This window comes from Chiloscyllium plagiosum, unplaced genomic scaffold, assembly GCF_037043375.1.
Source record: "Chiloscyllium plagiosum isolate Xiang-an unplaced genomic scaffold, Cpla_swu_hap1 HiC_scaffold_7, whole genome shotgun sequence".
Taxonomy (NCBI): Eukaryota; Metazoa; Chordata; class Chondrichthyes; order Orectolobiformes; family Hemiscylliidae; genus Chiloscyllium; species Chiloscyllium plagiosum.
The window spans coordinates 28,438,025-28,456,243 of NW_028270145.1; the positions used below are offsets into that span (position 1 = coordinate 28,438,025).

General features: G+C 42.9%; 1 protein-coding gene across 7 annotated transcripts in view; it reads left to right on the forward strand.

Annotated features, from left to right (window-relative positions):
- plekhm3 (pleckstrin homology domain containing M3) overlaps positions 1 to 17,284 on the forward strand; it is a 111,153-nt gene extending 93,869 nt beyond the window's left edge. For 3 of the 7 annotated variants that reach the window (XM_087988871.1, XM_043693286.2, XM_043693287.2), the window contains 2 exons: positions 2,251 to 2,408; positions 14,708 to 17,284. In XM_087988871.1, the coding sequence (XP_087844997.1) occupies positions 2,251 to 2,408; positions 14,708 to 14,882 (333 nt within the window). In that variant the 3' untranslated portion in view covers positions 14,883 to 17,284. Of the gene's footprint in view, positions 1 to 2,250; positions 2,409 to 14,707 lie in introns of those variants that run through there. The other 4 variants (XR_015757620.1, XR_015757621.1, XM_087988872.1 and 1 more) reach the window with 4 other exon arrangements.
- The last annotated feature ends 935 nt before the right edge of the window (positions 17,285 to 18,219 follow it).

The window sequence follows — 18,219 nt, forward strand, 5'->3', positions numbered from 1 at the left end:
GCCCTTCTTCAGGAAGGCATTTTAGAGGAGCCAGGGGAACATGGGTTGAGCCTGTGCTTTCTTTGATGGAGTGTACTAGGATTAAATTCATTGGCTCAGCATACTTAACTATTCATGGTATACGTAAGGATTTATGTTAAAAAGGAGTTTTGGACAGATCAGGAAAATCACCAATCTGCTATAAACATGTTGAAATTGTTGTGGGAAAGTCTGAATCATAAAAATAGTGGTGAAGGAGGTTGCAGTGACAGAAGAAATACTGACTTGAATTTTGTAGCACATTTCATGACCTGAGGGTGTCTAAGCACATTGTAGCCAATTGAGTATTTTTGACATTAGATTAGATTAGATTCCCTACAGTATGGAAACAGGCCCTTCGGCCCAACCAGTCCACACCGACCCCCCGAAGAGTGACCCACCCAGACCCTTTTCCCCCTGACTAATGCACCTAACACTATGGGCAATTTAGCATGGAGAAAGTGAGGACTGCAGATGCTGGAGATCAGAGCTGAAAATGTGTTGCTGGAAAAGCGCAGCAGGTCAGGCAGCATCCAAGGAACAGGAGAATCGACAATTCGGGCATAAGCCCTGAAGAAGGGCTTATGCCCGAAACGTCGATTCTCCTGTTCCTTGGATGTTGCCTGACCTGCGCTTTTCCAGCAACACATTTTCAGCAATTTAGCATGACCAATCTACCTGACCTGCACATGTGGTCACTGTTGCAAATGTTGGAAATGCAACAGCCAATTGCACACAGCAAGCTTCCCCAAACAACCATGTGTACGTGACAAGATAATTTGCTTTGTTACTGGTATCAGTAGCGGGATAACACTGGAGAAAATACCCCTACTGTTATTTGACAAAATGTCATCATTTGTATCCACCTGAGAAAAAAGACAGGATCTAAGTTTAATATCTTGCTCCAAGAGTAGGAGCTCCTGTGTAGCAGCACTCCCTTACTGTTGGACTGGAGTTTCAATCTGGGATTTTGTGCTGTGGTCTTTAGAATGGAACTTAAACCTGTCATCTTGTGATTTAGAGACACGGAATATTAGCACGAGCCAAGGTTGGTCTCTGCCAAGCTGAGGAAATAGTTTACCATGGTTTTCTAATTTCACAAGATGCCATTCAGGAGAGGCAGTGAAAACGTTGCTGTTGCCAAGCTCAAAAAAATTGGATAAAAGTCTTTGAGACCCTGTTCTCAGTTCAGTTTCAGTCTCAGGAGATCATGGCTTCATGTTGGCTTCGCCACCCCAGGGTTAAGAAAGTGGAACCTAAGGCAAGTTCCTGACTAAAGATGGGATCCAGCTTTGCAGTTGAGTGGCCTGTCCGCGCTCATTGTCTGGTCTTGCATACAACCTATGATCACTTGGAAGGATGATTGTGGGATATTGTCAAGGCCAATCGATCATTATTCCAATGAGGTAATGTCTTCAGGAGAGTAGAGAAGGAGAGAAGAAATGGTTGTCATTGTGCAGCAACAAGTTGCATTTACTTAGCACTGTTAACATTAAAAACACCCTGAAATGTTTCACTTGAAGTGCTGTCAGACTGAGCCTTGTTAGAAGTGATTCTTCAGGTGGCTAAGGCTTGGCCAAAAGGTAAGTTGTAGGGACCATCATAACAGGCAGAGAGATTTAGGGAAGGAGTTGTAGAAATTGGGCCCCAGGCAACTGAAGACACAGCCAATATTAATGGGACAATTAAGTATGCAAGGCACAAGAAACCAAGACTGGATTAACGCCAAGATCCCTTAGGGGTCGTAGATCTGAGGAAGCTTTGCAGAGATAGGAAGGGATGAGGCCAGGGAGGAATTTGAATACATGGAATAGAATTTGAAACACTGCAGGACCGATAGCCAGTGTCGGTCAGCAAACATGGGTGATTAATGAATGGGACTTTGTGGGAGGTAGAATATCAGAAGCAGAATACTGGATGAATTGATGTTACAGAAGTTGAAGGAAGGAGGTTGGGTCAGGGGACTGTTGGAATAGGTGAAAGTGAGGACTGCAGTTGCTGGAGATCAGAGTCTAGGTTAGAGTGGTGCTGGAAAAGCACAGCAGGTCAGGCAGCATCCGAGGAGCAGGAAAATCAACATTTCGGGCAAAAGCCTTCATCAGGAATGAATAATTGAGTCTGAAGATAGTAAAGGCATGGAAAGAGCTTTTAGCAGCAGACTCATTCCCCTTTTTTTGAAGTATTTCTTGCAACCTCTGATTTTCGTTTTTTCTCCCCCCATTTCTTCCCAAGGTCTTTGAAGGGAAACTTGCTCCATTCCTCATGAAGATCAATAAGTTTGCCAGTGCTCATGTGTATAACTGCAGTCTGTGCAGCCAGAAAGGTTTCATTTGTGAGATCTGCAACAATGGGCAAATCATTTATCCTTTCGAAGGAGCTGCTACCAAAAGGTGAGTTTGCCAGTGTCTAAATAGTTCAGTGGACTGATTGTTAGAGTTAGGATTAGAGATGACATTGCAACCCTGTGACCACTTTCAAATTGGGCTAGACCGAGTGAGAAGGGAATTGAGAGTTACTGAGCATTCCAACATCCTTGTTTAACTTTAAGCTCACTTAAAAATCTTCTGCTTGTGTCCAAACTTGTTAACATGTTGTATCACTTGCGCTATTGTGCTCATTGACCTACGTTAGCTCCTAGTATGGCAGCACATGGTCTTTACAGTTCTCATTCTTGTTTTCAAATTCTCAGTTTCCTTGCCAACTCCTACCTCTGCAATTTCCTCCAGCCCTAAAACTCTCTGAAATGTTGGCATTCCCAAATTTAATCACTCCACCATTTATAGCTGTGCCTTCAACTGTATGGGCCATAAGCTCCAGGGTTCCCCCCCTAAATCTCTCTGCCCTCTCTGAATATCCTCCTTTAAGACACTCATTTGGCCAAACCGCTGGTCACTTGACTTAATATGTCTATTTCCATGGTTCAATGTGAACTTTTGTCTGATAGCTCTCCAGTGAATCACATTGGGGTTTTCACTGCATTAAAGTCACTAAACAAATGCAGTTTATTATTGTTCGTGGGAGCTCTTCCATTATCCCAGGGTACAGCCCATCCCTGTTGTATTCCTCATTTGTAGAATGTTCCCTAATCTTCACCATACTAACTTTCTTGTGGCAAAAGTGTAGCAGCTGAGTTTTGAACCGAGACCTTCTGATCTGGGTGTAGGGACACTACTGTTGCACCATGAGAGCCCTAGAAAGTTGAGATGTTGAACATTACTTGATTAAACATGTTCATTGCACCCATACTCTGACAGAAACTTTGGTTTTAAACAAGGTCTCACATGGGAAACTGAACAAGATGGTTAGGGCCCACGGCAGCTTGGCAAATTGGATCAAAAATTGGCAGAGGGTGATGATCAAAGGTTGCGACTGGAAGCCTGTGTCCAATGATGTACTTTAGATTACAGGAAAATATATACGGGCAGGTTAGATGGGCAAATGGGATTTTATCCTGAAAAGTCAGAACATGGAGTATAGGAGTTGGAAGATCATGTTGCGGCTATACAGGACATTGGTGAGGCCACTTTTAAATACTGCATCCAATTCTGGTCTCCCATCTATAGGAAGGGTGTTGTTAAACTTGATAGGGTGCAGAAAAGATTTACAAGAATGTTGTTAGGATTAGAGGGTTTGAGCTATAGGGAGAGGCTGAATAGATTGGAAGCTTTTTTCACCCTGGAGCGTTGGAGGCTGAGGAGTGACCTTTATAGAGGTTTATAAAATCAAGAGGGGCATGAATAGGGTAAATAGACAAGGTCCTTTTCCCAAGGTGGATGGGTCCAAAACTACAGGCATAGGTTTAAGGTGAGAGGGGCAAGATTTAAAAAGGACCTGAGGGGTAACTTTTTCACATGGAGGGAGGGTGGGTAGAACGAGTTGCCAGAGGAAGCGATGGAAGGCTAGTGCAATTACATCATTTAAAAGGTGTCTGGGTGGGTGTGTGAATAGGAAGGGCTTTGAGGGACATGGGCCAAATGCTGGCAAATCAGACTGGGTCAGATTGGGATATCTGGTCAGCATAGACAAGTTGGACCAAAGGGTCTGTTTCGCTGTATGACTCTAGAAGTTCAATTCCAATTGCCAATGTAAGCTTGCCTTCTCTTAAAGGGCAAGTGGATTTTGGCCATGAATTAATTTATCTTATTTTCAAGCTGGAGGACTTCTTAACAATATGAATCTGCTGTTGTAGGCATATGTAGCCTTCAGTTAATTAGGCATATCTTCCATCTTTAATTGTGCTTAATGTGAAAAGGAGTGACTCTACAACAGGGGCTTATATTGCCAAGCTAAAAAAGGGAATTGAGGAATGGTTTATTGTGGCATCGTTGACTTATCATGTTGAATAGGGCACCTCATGAGTTCAGAAATGAACTAATTAGAGATTGAGTCCGTATTTACTTCTAATATATAATGAATTCTGATTTTCTCTCTTTTCTATCTTTTCAATCCTTCCACCACATTAAATAGTTAGAATAATGCCTGTTCAAGTTGCTGTAACTTAATTAGACAATGACCAGTGCCTTTAATGAAAGGAATGTACAGTACATGCTTAATGGGTTCTTGCCCTGGTGACATTCCTGCTGAAGGGCTTATGCCCACAATGTCAACTCTCCTCCTCGGGTGCTGCCTGACCTGCTATGCTTTTTCCAGCGCCACACTTTTCGACTCTGACCTTCCAGCAGTCCTCACATTTTCCTGGTAAAATATGATCTAAGGGTTATGTTTGAACATTATTTTCACCTGTAGAACCAAGTTCCTTTCAGCTGCACTTTGCGAAGTTTCTTGAGTTTCGTGTCAGGGCAAGCTGATTTTTTTCAAGCCCTTTCTGTTTCTGATCCTCGTCCATATGACTCATTTTGCAAGCATGCTTCCTTACTGTCCCTCCATTTCACAGTTCTGTGGTCATTGTGAGTTAATTCCATAACAAACAAGGGAACTGTTCCAACACAGAAACAGTTAAAAATTCTTGTCACGATTTCTGCTGTTGACTCTTGGTCAGTGCACTCAATGCTGATGTTAAATATTATTATAGCGACAGAGTGATCTCAATAGCAAATAACAACTTGCATTTATATAGCACCTTTTAATAGGGTGATGCATTCCAAGCACTTCGCAGGAGCATTGACGCCAAAAAATTCGATGTTGTGCGACATAAGGAGCTGTTGGTCAAAACAATCGCTTTTTATGTAACACCATAAAAGCTGAGAAAGTGGGAAGAGGTTTAAGGGAGGGATTCCAGAGATTGAGGTCCAGACAGCTGAAGGCAGAGCTGCTACTGAAGTAAATGGTGGTGCACAAGGTGAGGTGTGAATTGGAGGAATACAGAAAGATAAGTTTTTTTTTAAATTTACTCACACGATGCGGTCAGCATTTATTGCCCAGAGGGCAGTTAAGAGTCAACCACACTGCTGTGGGTCTGGAGTCGCATGTAGGCCAGACCAGGTAAGGATGTCAGATTTCCTTCTCTAAAGGACATTAGTGAACCAGATGGGTTTTTCCAATAATTTACAATGGTTTTGTGGTCATCCTTAATTCCAGATTCTTAAATGAATTCAAATTCTGCCATCTGCTGTGATGGAATTTGAGCCCAGGTCCCCTGAACGTTAGCTGAGTTTCTGGATTAATAAATCTTGCGACAATGCCACCAGGTCATCAAGAGCTGGAGGAGGATACAGTCAGGATGTAACAATTGGAGATCAGGGAGATCACATGGAAAAGCCCCTGATCAGTACTGAGGACTATATATTAAATCACATATACTAACCGCACATCGCCTGTTAGATACATGCAGCTGACTGTCCATAGCTGATTTTTGGAGAAGACTTTTGGACCTCTGCTTGCTGCTTTGTGCAAAACGGTATCTTTCAGCTAAAACATTAATCTGAAGCCTGTATGGTGAGTGTAAAAGATCTAGTGGCGCTATTTTGAAGATCGGTGGAGTTCTCATGGGTACTATAGCCAAAATTCTGTTGTCTTAATCATGATTGCCTTTACTCCCTGTGATTAATCTTCAGTAACTGAGATTAAATAGTTAAAAATCACATAACACCAGGTTATAGTTCAACAGGTTTAATTGGAAGCACACTAGTTTTCGGAGCGACGCTCCTTCATCAGGTAGTTGTGGAGGACACAACTGTAAGATACAGAATTTATAGCAAATTTTTGTTATAAATTCTATGCCTTACAATTGTGGCCTCCACAACCACCTGATGAAGAAGCGACGCTCCGAAAACTAGTGTGCTTCCAATTAAGCCTGTTGGACTATAACCTGGTGTTGTGTGATTTTTAACTTTGTACACCCCGGTCCAACACCGGCATCTCCGAATCATCATGAGGTTCAATAATTACTTAGTAGTTGTTATGCAATCTTTGTATTCAAAAATTGGCCACTACCTTAGGCTGTGTAACAAATGACCCTATTTCCATTCTCTGTGAAACTCACAGACAATTACCTTATAAACATGGATGCATAACAACTCGACAGTCAGCAAAGAGCAAGTTGAATCTCAGTCATTATTTGCAATTATGAAATTAAAGCACTATATGCCTAAAGTGGTCATTAGCCCAATATGTCTGGGTTTCTGGGTGATCATTCCTACTCCTTTGTTCTGTTCTCATTAGCCTTGTAAATGATTCCTTTTAAAATACTTTTCTGATTTCCTGTGAGTATTACTATTGAACCTGCTTACATCATGGATGCAATACGATCACCATCATTCAGTACATTTGAAAACATTCTCATTCCCTGCCCAAATTTCTTTTGCCAGTTACCTTAAATTTTTGTCCTCTGGTTTCTCCTATTCCTGTCTGTGGCAATAGCTTCTCCTTATGTAATTTACCAAAGTCTCTAGAGGAAATTTAAATCTCCCTTTAGCTTCCATTGCCCTAAAAAGAACACCGCAGCCTTTCTGCTTAACCGAAGAACCTAATTCCTGGTACCACTCCAGTAAACATTCTCTGCAATACCGTAACACTTTTCCTATAAATGTGGTGCTCAGAATTGAGGACAATTAATCTAGCTGGGGACATAACTAACTCAATCCAGGTCACAGGTGAAAAGCGGGACTTTGCTGTTTTTGGTTTATTTTGTTCCAATGCTGAATAGATTGCAGACCCCGAGGGGGCTTTGCTAACACTGTAGCTTGTAGAATGGTCTTTTCCCTAAATTCACCAGCAATAGATGTGAGAAGATAATGCATCTGACAGAGACCAATGGCTCTGCGGTGTGAATGACTGAACAGTGCTGAGAAATTTTAGAATAGTGTAAGTAACTTTGGGGCAAAGAAATGAGAAAAGAGAAGAATAAAACTTGCATTTCAAAATATTAAACGTTCACACGGTAGCTTTTCAAACCTAGGACACCCACAACACTTCACAGCTAACTAATTTTTCTTCTGGAGTGTAGTCTCTATTGTAATGAAAGCACGGCAACTAATTCGTGCACAGCAAGCGTCCACAAAAAGCATCGTGACAGTGACTAGATAATGTGCTTTAGTGATGTTAATTGAGGGAGGCCAGACTGTAAAGGGAATCACCCCTGCTCTTCATACTTCACATTCACCACAGAGAGATAACAGGGCCTTGGGTCAGCCTGCCTCGTGCTCGTGCTCGTGCTCAAGCACCAGTAATTTGGGAAAAACCACGGTACCCTGTCAGCATTGATCAAAATTAAAATTCAGTCTTTGTGAATTCAATGTTATGGGGATAGGGTGGGGTGCTACTTTGGAGGGTCAGTGCAGACTTGATAGGCCAAATGGCCTCTCTCTGCACTGTAGAGATTTTATTTTCTTATGGTGACCCCACTTTGTTTTTGCAAAATAGCCAAGAGCCCCACACATGAGAGTGGGGGTTGGGTGGTGACAATGCCTGAGAGGGGGGAGGGGGGGTTGGTTAGCGGAAGGAGGGTGAAATATCTGATTGATTGAGATGGGTTATGGACGGGGATGGGGAGGAGGGGTTGATTGACGTTACCCGTGAGAATTCGGTGCGGGTGAGATGCTGGTGAGAGTCATGAAGAGGGGAGTGTTAATGTGTGGGTGGTTGTGGGGTGGTGGTGGGGGGGTGCTGGATGCTGGAGAGTTGTTTTATCCGTATGCTTTTTAGTTTAAAATCTCCGACTAAAGTTACTTGCGACAGGGTTCAGGCCTCCAACATCAGGCTGTTTGACTATACAAAATGTAAAGGGGCCATTGGCACTAGTTTGGAGCTGCACCGTAGTCATTGTGGATTGAAGCTCACAACAGCCAAAAGGTGTTTGCTGAGCCCAACAGGAGTCTTCTCCAACCCCTCCTCCATCTTAAAAAAAACAAAAATTAGTTTGGGAAGCCCAGGTTTAATGTCTCATTTGAATGATAACTTTGACAGTGCAGCTGTCCATTAGAATAGCAGTCTAGGTTAGGTACTCAGGTCTGTGAAGTGGGACTTTAACCAGCACCTTCTGACTGAGGAAAGACAGAGCCACAACTTGCATGTACTGTGTTTTCACACACGGGAGAACATCCCGTGTCACTTCACAGAAGCACAAAAGGGAAGGGATCAGAGAATTTATTGTTGGATTAGAGCTGGAGGGAAATAAAGAGATCAAGGAGGTTTGATGGGGATTAGCAGTAGTAAGACAGGAAAAATAAGTTATTATTACCCTTAGTGACATAGCTGCTTCTGAAATAACACAATAGGCATGATAAAGGCAGTTGATTTTGGTTATTTTGTAAAGCCTGTTCATGTCTGTTATGAATTGGTAGTATTAGCACAGGGCAAACTTCTTACGCCTCATCAACTAGACTGTTACTTAATGTTTGTTTAAACAGTCTGAACCAGGCTTTTTTTTCTCTCTAGTGTTTCTGTGTTGTGCTTCTCTTCAAAGCAAGTGTGTGATTCACCAAGCACAGGCCAACAATTCCTCTTCACAAAAACTACAAACAAGGCCGAAACAGCTGAGTGCAGGTGGCTGGGTGGATCAGTGGTCCATCAGCAACACCCCATTTCCTTTTGAAACAAAGCCCAGGTGCCTGGGTGAACCACGTCCTTTGCGTTGGTTAAAGGTGTGTCGCACCAGTGCAGCTGCCTTCTCCATTTTGTAACCAAATGGAAGGCACTTCAGCTTAGAAACTGTCACAGAGGGTACGGTACCAGGGATGGTGCAGAAAAGTGATCTGGTTATATATAAAATCAGAAAGGAAAAAGAGACTTGAATTCAACTTGTATTTATATTGCACCTTTCATGATTCCAGAATGTTCTTTGCCACATGTGTACTTTTGAAGTGTGGTCAGGGAATAATGCAAGCAATTTGCCCATACCAAATACCCAAAAATAGTAATTAAGTAAACCTACTTTGGATATTGATAAACAGGTCACTATTCACTAATTTAACCATGTTGAGGTGGTAGTGTAGTGGTAATGTTACTGGATCCAGAGCCCCAAACTGATGTTCTCAGGACGTGGGTTTGAATCCCATCATGGCAGTTAATGAAATTTTAATTCCGTTGTGAATAAAAGACTGGAATTTGAAAAAAATCAAGTCTAATGATGACTATATAACAATGACAATTGATATAACAACCCATCTGATTCACTTATGCTCCTTTTAGGAAAGGAAATCTGCTATCTTTACTTGGTCTGGCCTACATGTGACTCCAAACCCACAGCAATGGGGTTGATATTTAACTGCCTACTGGGAAAATTAGGATGGACAATAAATGCTGGGCTAGCCAGCAACACCCACATCCCATGAATGATTAAAAAGAAAAGACACTGGAAGAAATGTCCTGTTCTTCTTGAATAATACTGGGACTCTTAACAGGGTCTCGGTTCAATGTTTCATGCAGAAAATACCTCCTCCAGCAGTGCAGTAGTCCTTCAGTACTTCAAGTATCAGGCTGGACTGTGGACTGAATTCACTGGAACAGGACTTGTGATCATGACTTTCTGGGCTGGAGAATTGAGTGCTAGATGTGGAGAAACTCTTTGCATTGGTTCAAAGAGTTCTGGAATGTGGGTGTCCCTCTACATCAGCATTTATTGCCCACCCCTAATTGTCCTGTAGAAGGTGGTGGTGAGCTGCCATCTTTAACTGCCATTGTCCTTGGGGGTGTAAGAACATCGACTGTGCTGTTGAGAAATGTGTGTTTATTAAGAAGAAGAATTGGAGTGTGGATAACTGGCTTGTGCTCCAAAGGTTTTAATCAGTGATCTATAGCCTTTAAATTCTCATCTATATTTTGGCGAAGGTTTACGAGGGTGTTGTCTGGTATGGAAGGTGCTAACTATGAAGAGAGGTTGAGTAGGTTGGGACTGTTTTTCATGAGAAAAAAAGGAGATTGTGGGGAACATGATTGAGGTTTACAAAATCATGAAGGGTATAGACAGGGTGGGTAGAGAAGCTTTTTCCCAGGGTGAAGGATTCAATAACGAGAGGTCACGCGTTCAAGGTTAGAGGTGAAAGGTTTAAGGGGGATATACGCAGAAAGCACTTTACACAGAGGGTGGTAGGTGTCTGGAAGGTGTTACCAGTAGAGGTAGGCACGGTAAGGTGCGTCTGGACAGATGCTTGAGTAGGTGGGGAGCAGAGGGATATAGATGCTTAGGAATTGGGCGACAGGTTTAGACAGTACATTTGGATCGGTTCAGGTTTGGAGGGCCGAAGGGCCTGTTCCTGGGCTGTAAATTTTCTTTGTTCTCTTTGTATATAAATATTCAAAAGAAAGTCTTAAACATTGTTAAGTGACAGAAATAGTCCAAGCTGGAGACTAAAAATGACTAAAAGCTGAAAATGCTAGAATCATTTTATAAAAGGTTTAATAGCAGAAAGCTGTGGCAGGATTGGACACAGTCGGCCTGGATTTACAAAAGGGAAATCACACTTGAATAATCTATTGGAATATTTCAAGGACATTACTAGTGGTGTTAATAAGGGAAAATCAGTAGATGTGGTTTACTTGGACTTTCAGAAGCCATTTGATAGGGTCCCATATAATAAGATTAGCATGTAAAATCAAAGCTTATGGGATTGGGCTAGTGTATTGACATGGATGGAGAACTGGTTGGCAGATAGGAAATAAAGAACAGGAATAAACAGATCATCTTCGGATTGTCAGCCAATAATTAGCAGGGTACCACTGCGATCAGTACGATTCTCCTAATTATTAAGCATTTAGGAGAGGCAACTAAATATAATATCTCCAGGTCTGCAGACTACACAGAGCTAGGTGGAAGGGTAAACTGTGAGGAGGATGCAGAGATGCTTCAGTGTGATTTGGACGGATTGGGTGATTTGGCAAATGCCTGGCAGATGAAGTATAATGTGGATAAACCGTTAGGTTATCCACCTTGTTAGAAAAAAAACAGGAAAGTAGATCCTTCCTGGCAATAGATTTGGAGGGGGGGGGGGGGGGGGAGGAGGGAGGTCCAGTGAGACCTGGGCATCCTCACACATCAATTGGTGAAAGTAAGCATGCAGGTGTAGAGGACAAGAGGCGTGTTGGCCGCCTTAGCAAGAGGATTTGAATCGAGGAGCGGGGATGTCTTGCTGCAATTGTACAGGTGAGACCACGTTTGGAGAACAGTGTACAGTTTTGATTTACTGAGGAAGGATCTTTTGGCCAAGGAGGGAGCGCAGTTAAGGTTTACCTGCTGATTCTGGGAAGACAGGACTGAGGTATGTAGAGAGACTGGATCAGTTAGAAGAGTGAGGAGCGTTCTCATAGAAACAGACAAAATTCTAACAGGACTGAACTGAGTAAACGTAGGGAGGATGTACCTGATGACCGGGGAGTCCAGAACAAGGGGGTCACAGTTTAACAACTGTGTCAGCCATTAGGACTGAGATGCACAATCTCTTCACCCAAAGGGTGGTGAGCCTGTAGGAATGTCTGTAATAATGTGACTGAGGCTAAGAGATTGAATGTTTACAAGAAGGCATTAGATATACAGGGGAACCTCGATTATCCGAATACCAATTATTCAAAAATCTGATTATCCAAAGGAGATCTCTAGGTCCCGATAGAAACATTACATCAAAGACGTGTTTCCAATAGTGATTTAAACAGGCACGGTCTCCAAATAACTGACCTCCCGCCCTCCCTCTCTCCCCACACTTACCCTGGAGTTCCACAGAGGGGTGTACCCTAACCACCTCGCCCCACCTCTGGCTTCCCAGGAATAATCTCTCCAACATTGACCTGTGCAGGGCAAATGTGGAACCTGTCAAAAATTTGTAGTAAAAAGTTGCGTGTGTGGCTGTGTCTGTGTGCTATTTGGAGACTTACCCCACAAAGGAAACTGCAGCAGCAGCAGTTTTTGCTGGGGGGCAGGGTTGGATGGGGTTGGGGTCAGGGTGTGGGGTTGGACCGAATTGGGGGCAGGGTTGGACCGAGTTAGGTCTGAATTGTGGGTGGGGATGGGCCGGGTTTGGGGCGGCGGGTGGGGTTGGACCGGGTTGGGGGGGGTGGTGCTGGACAGGGGGGGGGGGCCTCTCGTGCTGTGTGCAGCTGCTAGTCTCCTGAATGGAGAGCAGACTTTAAAACTCCGAGCCTCAGAGGAAAGGCATTTAATCGATTTTCTGAATAATCGATTATCCGAACAAAATAGTGCCCGCCCACCTCGTTCGGATAATCACATTTCCACTGTAGTTCTTAGGGCTAAAGGGCATGGGCGAAAGCAGGAACTGGTTACTGAGTTAGATGATCAACCATGATTATATTGAATAGGAGAGCAGGATCAAAGGCCCTAATGTTGCTCCTATTTTCTATGTTTCTATAATCTAAGATGTTGTGTTGAGACAATTGAAAGGTTCACCCAGTGTTGAAATGGGCATCTACTAGGTAGAAGAGGCCAAGATAAGGTTTTGAACAAATAACTTTACTTTGGGCTACTTTGGGAGCTTGGAGGAGGGAGGAGTGCTTCCCTGACAGAATTAGCAAGGAGTTTGAGGACACCTCTGCCCTGGCCTCTCACTCTGCTCACTTCTTTGTGCCTTTTAATATCTGGTGTCTCACTCTAAGCATTTCAAATTGATAGGTTATGTTGTGAGAAATAGTCGGGGAGTTAATCACTGAGTTTTCAATCACTGGTATACAGGATTGTGAAGGCAGCAATTGTTTTGCTGTTTATCAGTAATGATTAACCAAAAGAGTTGATGCTTTTAAATACGCGGCGCCAAAGGTAGTTGGTGGATTTTGATCCCTCACCTTGCTCGGTTTCCATGAATGGGTCAGAGTGTTGAACAACTTTATTGAACTGTTTGCTATTCATACATCAATGATCAGTAACAGGAGTGAAGAAACAAAAATGAATCCCAGTCATGGGAGGTTCTTGCTGCTGCTGCTTCAGATAATTTGCACTTTCCTGTACAGGGGTCCAGTTCCACAAACTTCAGATACTCTTCTGAAGGCCCGATCTTCACATGTGGTACTGGAAAGTAAGTTGGCATTAGTTGTCTGATTTGTCGGGGTGTCAACGGCATCACTGTGTGGTGACATGATATCTGGACACCTGACTAAATTTGGGTGTAAAGCTTATTGGATCAGCAAGCAAGTATAGATCTCTCCCACATTTCCAATGAAGCATGTGCAAGTTTTGGTGTTAGTTTTGAGCTTACTTTTGTTTCTGCTTGTTCATTCTGGTATCAATCAAGAATCTTGATGAGAAGGCCGAACTACCCATCGTTAACGAGAGTATCCAATCAAAAACTAATGCTATGAATTGTGAAAACTAGTCGTAGAATAAGGGGGCATACATTTCAATCTGGAACGTAAAGGAATTTCTTCCCCCAGAGGGTAGTAAATGTTTGGAATTCTTTGCCCCAGAAAGTTGTGGGGACTGAATCACATAAAGTATTCCAAGAGGCAGTAGATATGTTTCTGAACATTCAGGGAGTTGAGGGCTATGAGGAGCTGGCTCCGGAGTGGAGTTGAAGCTAATGTTCCCATAAGCTGCATGACCATTCATCTGCTGGGAGGGTCCGTGCACCCCAGTCAACGTGCAGATACATCGACTTCTGATTCACGAAACCAAGCTCTGCACAAATATGAGAGAGAATGTAGGTTGTGGTCTGGGGTAGATCAGCTATGATCTTACAGAATGGTGGGCCAGGCTAGAGGGGCCAAATGCCCTTCTTATTTCTTAAGTTCTTACTGCTGTTCAGCTTAATTACTGCCATAAAGGTCATACAACTTGGCAATGCATCTGTTCATATGTTATAAAATTGTGACTTTAGAATGTAGTTGTGAAACAATTACTGAGGACATTAATTGTGTATATCGTTTTAGAATATTGTTCACATCTCAGTGCTGTTGGTTATGATTGACATGCAGTTTGTGGAAATGTGGCAGAAGCAAATTCAATTGCAACTTTCAAAAGAGAATTGCCTGCATTTATCAAACGGAATATGGGGGCAATGGGGAAAGCACAAATGAGTGGGACTAACTGGATGGCACTTCCACTGGAATAGGGAACTGAGTGGCTGTTTTTGTTGTATTGGGTTAAATTTTGCCTTTATTTAAACTAGATACTTATCAAAATCTTTTAGTTCATCGATTAAAACTGTGATTACCATTCACTAAGTACTTAATTGGTTGCATAGCTGTTTGGACCATCCTGAGGTGGTGGGATGGGCCCTATTGAAATCAGATTTAATTTCTGCTTTGATTATAAACTGAGATGATGAACACAGGCTTTATTATTTCTCTGTAGGTGTGAGATTTGCGGAGCTGTGTTCCACGCTGAGTGCAAGTCGAGGAGTGTTCCCTGCCCACGGTGTGTGCACAGGGAGCTGCAGAAGAAGCCGCGTTCTTTCTGGCGCACGTTGGACTTGGATGGCGACTTTGAGTTTTGCGATGCTTTCGAATTCTCCTGCCCAAACAGCTGATGTCGAGGTCAGACTTGACTCAAACATCGAATTCTCAATCTAATCTTTCGTGAATGAAGAAATAGGGCTGGGTGCGTTCGGATCCCTGTGCTCAGGAACACAGTGAATTGAAGGGGGATCTTTTGGTGATTTTAAAATAAGCTGGATGAGGTGGGAGAAGGTATGGTATCGAAAGATGAATTGAGTGCAGGAGACTGCCCCTTCTACATTATAATGCACAATGTAGGTTGCTGTTAAAATATATCCGTTGTGAATTTGTTGTCATGTATCCACCATCTCGGCCCTCGACAGTCAAAAACGCTTGAGTGACACGATTGGTTTCCAGCGGTGTACAGAATTCCACTTAACTTGGTGCCAAATTCCCAGCCTCATTCCAGTCTGTGTGCAAAACGGTGGGGTGACATTGATGTCGTCGTGTTTTTACGTTGGGTTTAAAATACACCCCCTTGTCAGAGCAGACCCAAGATTGTATGTTGCACCTCATTTTTACCGTGTCCAACCTTGGAGGTATTTGTGGGCACTACGTGCCAAAGAAGTAAACAATTCCATTTCCCTTTGGCAATAAGCCTCTCCTTCGAACTAAATCGACTGTGTATCCCAGAGGAACAGGATGTATACCACCAAATCCCTGACCCTCCAGGATTCCCTTCAGGTTATTTTCCTTTCTGTATTCTCAATTATTCTGGAAAATATGAAGTCACCATCCAAGATCCATATATAGTTACCATTACTTACAGGTCAACCAATGCATGGGAAAAATTATTTTAACAGCAATTTTCCTGCAGCATCTGATCTATTCTAAAAGCTTAATTGGTTGGACAGCAGATTGTTAGTTTGTTTTATTTCACCTTTTCCCTGCCACTGTTGGCCACGCCACCAAATTTGGAACCTGTTCTCACAACTTGCAACATTCTGAGGATTAATCATCAAAAAGAAAAGGGGTGATGGTGGTGGGGTTGACTAAAACAGGTCGAAGTGAACAACAGGGTGAAAATCAAAGGGCTTAAGCTCAAAACGTCTGATCAGGAATCAGTGTAAAATTTTGTTTTATTTTATTTTAATAAGTTAGTAAGACTCTGAGGGTTAACAAAATGATATGAATCAGTGCACACCTAGGAACATTGATCAACATTGCAAACCTGGAACCCACAGGTGAAGTTTAGATCTCCACAATCACTATTACATGAGAGAGAGCCTACAGTGATTAGCAGTGAACTCTAGACTATGCACACTGAGCAAGGACTGGGATAAATAGGTGCACTTGGGATAACAGTGGGCACACACTCAAAGACTTTTAGGGAACAATGGGAATTTAGGGATACCAAAATGCGAAGGGATCAAGCAGAGATTTTGTTTCACTCGGTGTCTAAGAATTGCACTTTTCCACTAGGCTCATTTGATCAACTCAATTTGAGAAGTGAATTTTTAGCCATGTTCAAAATATGTTTGTATCTGGTACATAGTGAGTTTAAAAGCTGTTTTTTTTTAAAAGCCTGATTGATCCCCTGATCTATAGTAAGTGTTTTGTTTTAGAGTCTGGCTACTGCTGGTAACAATTGGCACCTGTACATGGCACCTTTGGGTGTATCCAACCAACCGGTAGATATAGAATTTCAGCATGGGTTATGTAGCCACTTTGGATTAGGGTGTAACTCAGGTGCAATACCAATGAAATATGGTTCCCAAGTAAGTTGCTTGGGAGATGAGTGGGCTCTGGTGGTTCACTGGGGAGAGGGGATGCGGAGATCACATTGAAACTCAACACCAACCACTGTCTTAACCCTTCCAACAGATTATATCTGTATCTGAATTTGGCTTTGAATCCAAAAGTCCTTGGTCTCACTAATATGCATATGTAAATGATACATTTATTGTGGAAGGTGCTGTTGAGCACATTAAGCAAGTGGCATTGCTGTTTAAACAGTGAAAAGCAGAAATGATTGCAAGAGAAAGCTTGATGGAAGAACTGGAAGTGGAACTGTTGTAGCATTTTGGTACACCACGTTAGGCAGCAGACTGTGTCCATGGAAGCATGGGAAATTGTGGGATGTAGTGGCTGCTGTTGCCTGCTTCAGATTTGGGACATTGTCTCCTCCACTCACAGATTTTAAAAAAAACTTATGATCACTCACAGTCTGTCTTGTCCTTTCCAAGATAGGATTACATCACATGAACCAAGGAGTCTGCTGTAGATGTGGAGGGGCTATAAGGGACAAGTGCGAACTCATATCTGTCATCTATTATTTGCTGTGGTGGTAAAGCTCTAAATTTGAAGTCTGCTGCTTTTATAATATAATATATTTATGTACATACATCTTAACAGGAGGAATTATCCTGAGATACATTTTTGTAAGGTTGGAGCCACTAAAGCTGATCTGAAAATAAAGCTGTTTAATTCTATCGCACCAGTATTTTGCATTTTATTAATTGTGTTGCACAAGCAAGAGCTGTCATTCAGCAGAAGCTGCAAAGCAGGAAGATCCCAAATTTGATCCCCGATGTGTGCTACCTTCGTTGATCTCTACCTTCTTCAGAAATGGACTCTAAAGAATCATAGCAGACTCAAAACGTTATCTCTGTTTTTCTCTCCGCGGATGCTGCCAGACTGGCTGAGTTTCTCCAGCGTTCAATGTTTGCATCAGCTGGTTGTTAGATTAGATTAGATTCCCTACAGTGTGGAAACAGGCCCTTTGGCCCAACCAGTCCACACCGACCCTCTGAAGAGTAACCCACCCAGACCCACTTCCCTCTGACTAATGCACCTAACACTATGGGCAATTTAGAACGGCCAATTCACCTGACCTGCACATCTTTGGACTGTGAGAGGAAACTGGAGTACCCGGGAGAAACCCACGCAGACACGAGGAGAATGTGCAAACTCCACACAGACGGTCGCCTGAGGCTGGAATCGAAATGGGACCCTGGCGCTGTGAGGCAGCAGTGCTAACCAATGTGCCACCGTGCCATCCCTGGTCTGCAGAATAATGCCATGGGATCTTTTACAACTGGATATGAGCACAATTATAGTGTTTAAAAGACATTTTGATAGGGTTTGGAGGGATATGGGCCAGGAGCAGGCAGTTGGGACTAGTTTAGTTTGGGATTACGTTCGGCATGGCCTGGTTTGACCGAAGGGTCTGTTTCTGTGCTGTATGACTCTATGACTTGACAGGATAGTCATGGCACTGGTTTGACATTTTATCAAGAAGACAGTTGTTCCAACAATGCTGCACTCCCTCAAAACCAAGATGAAAAGGAGGGGGCGCGGAAGGGAGGTTTTTTTTTCAGCTGGCCTTTCGATCACTTTTGAATGGTGCAGCAGGTTCAAGGGATTGAA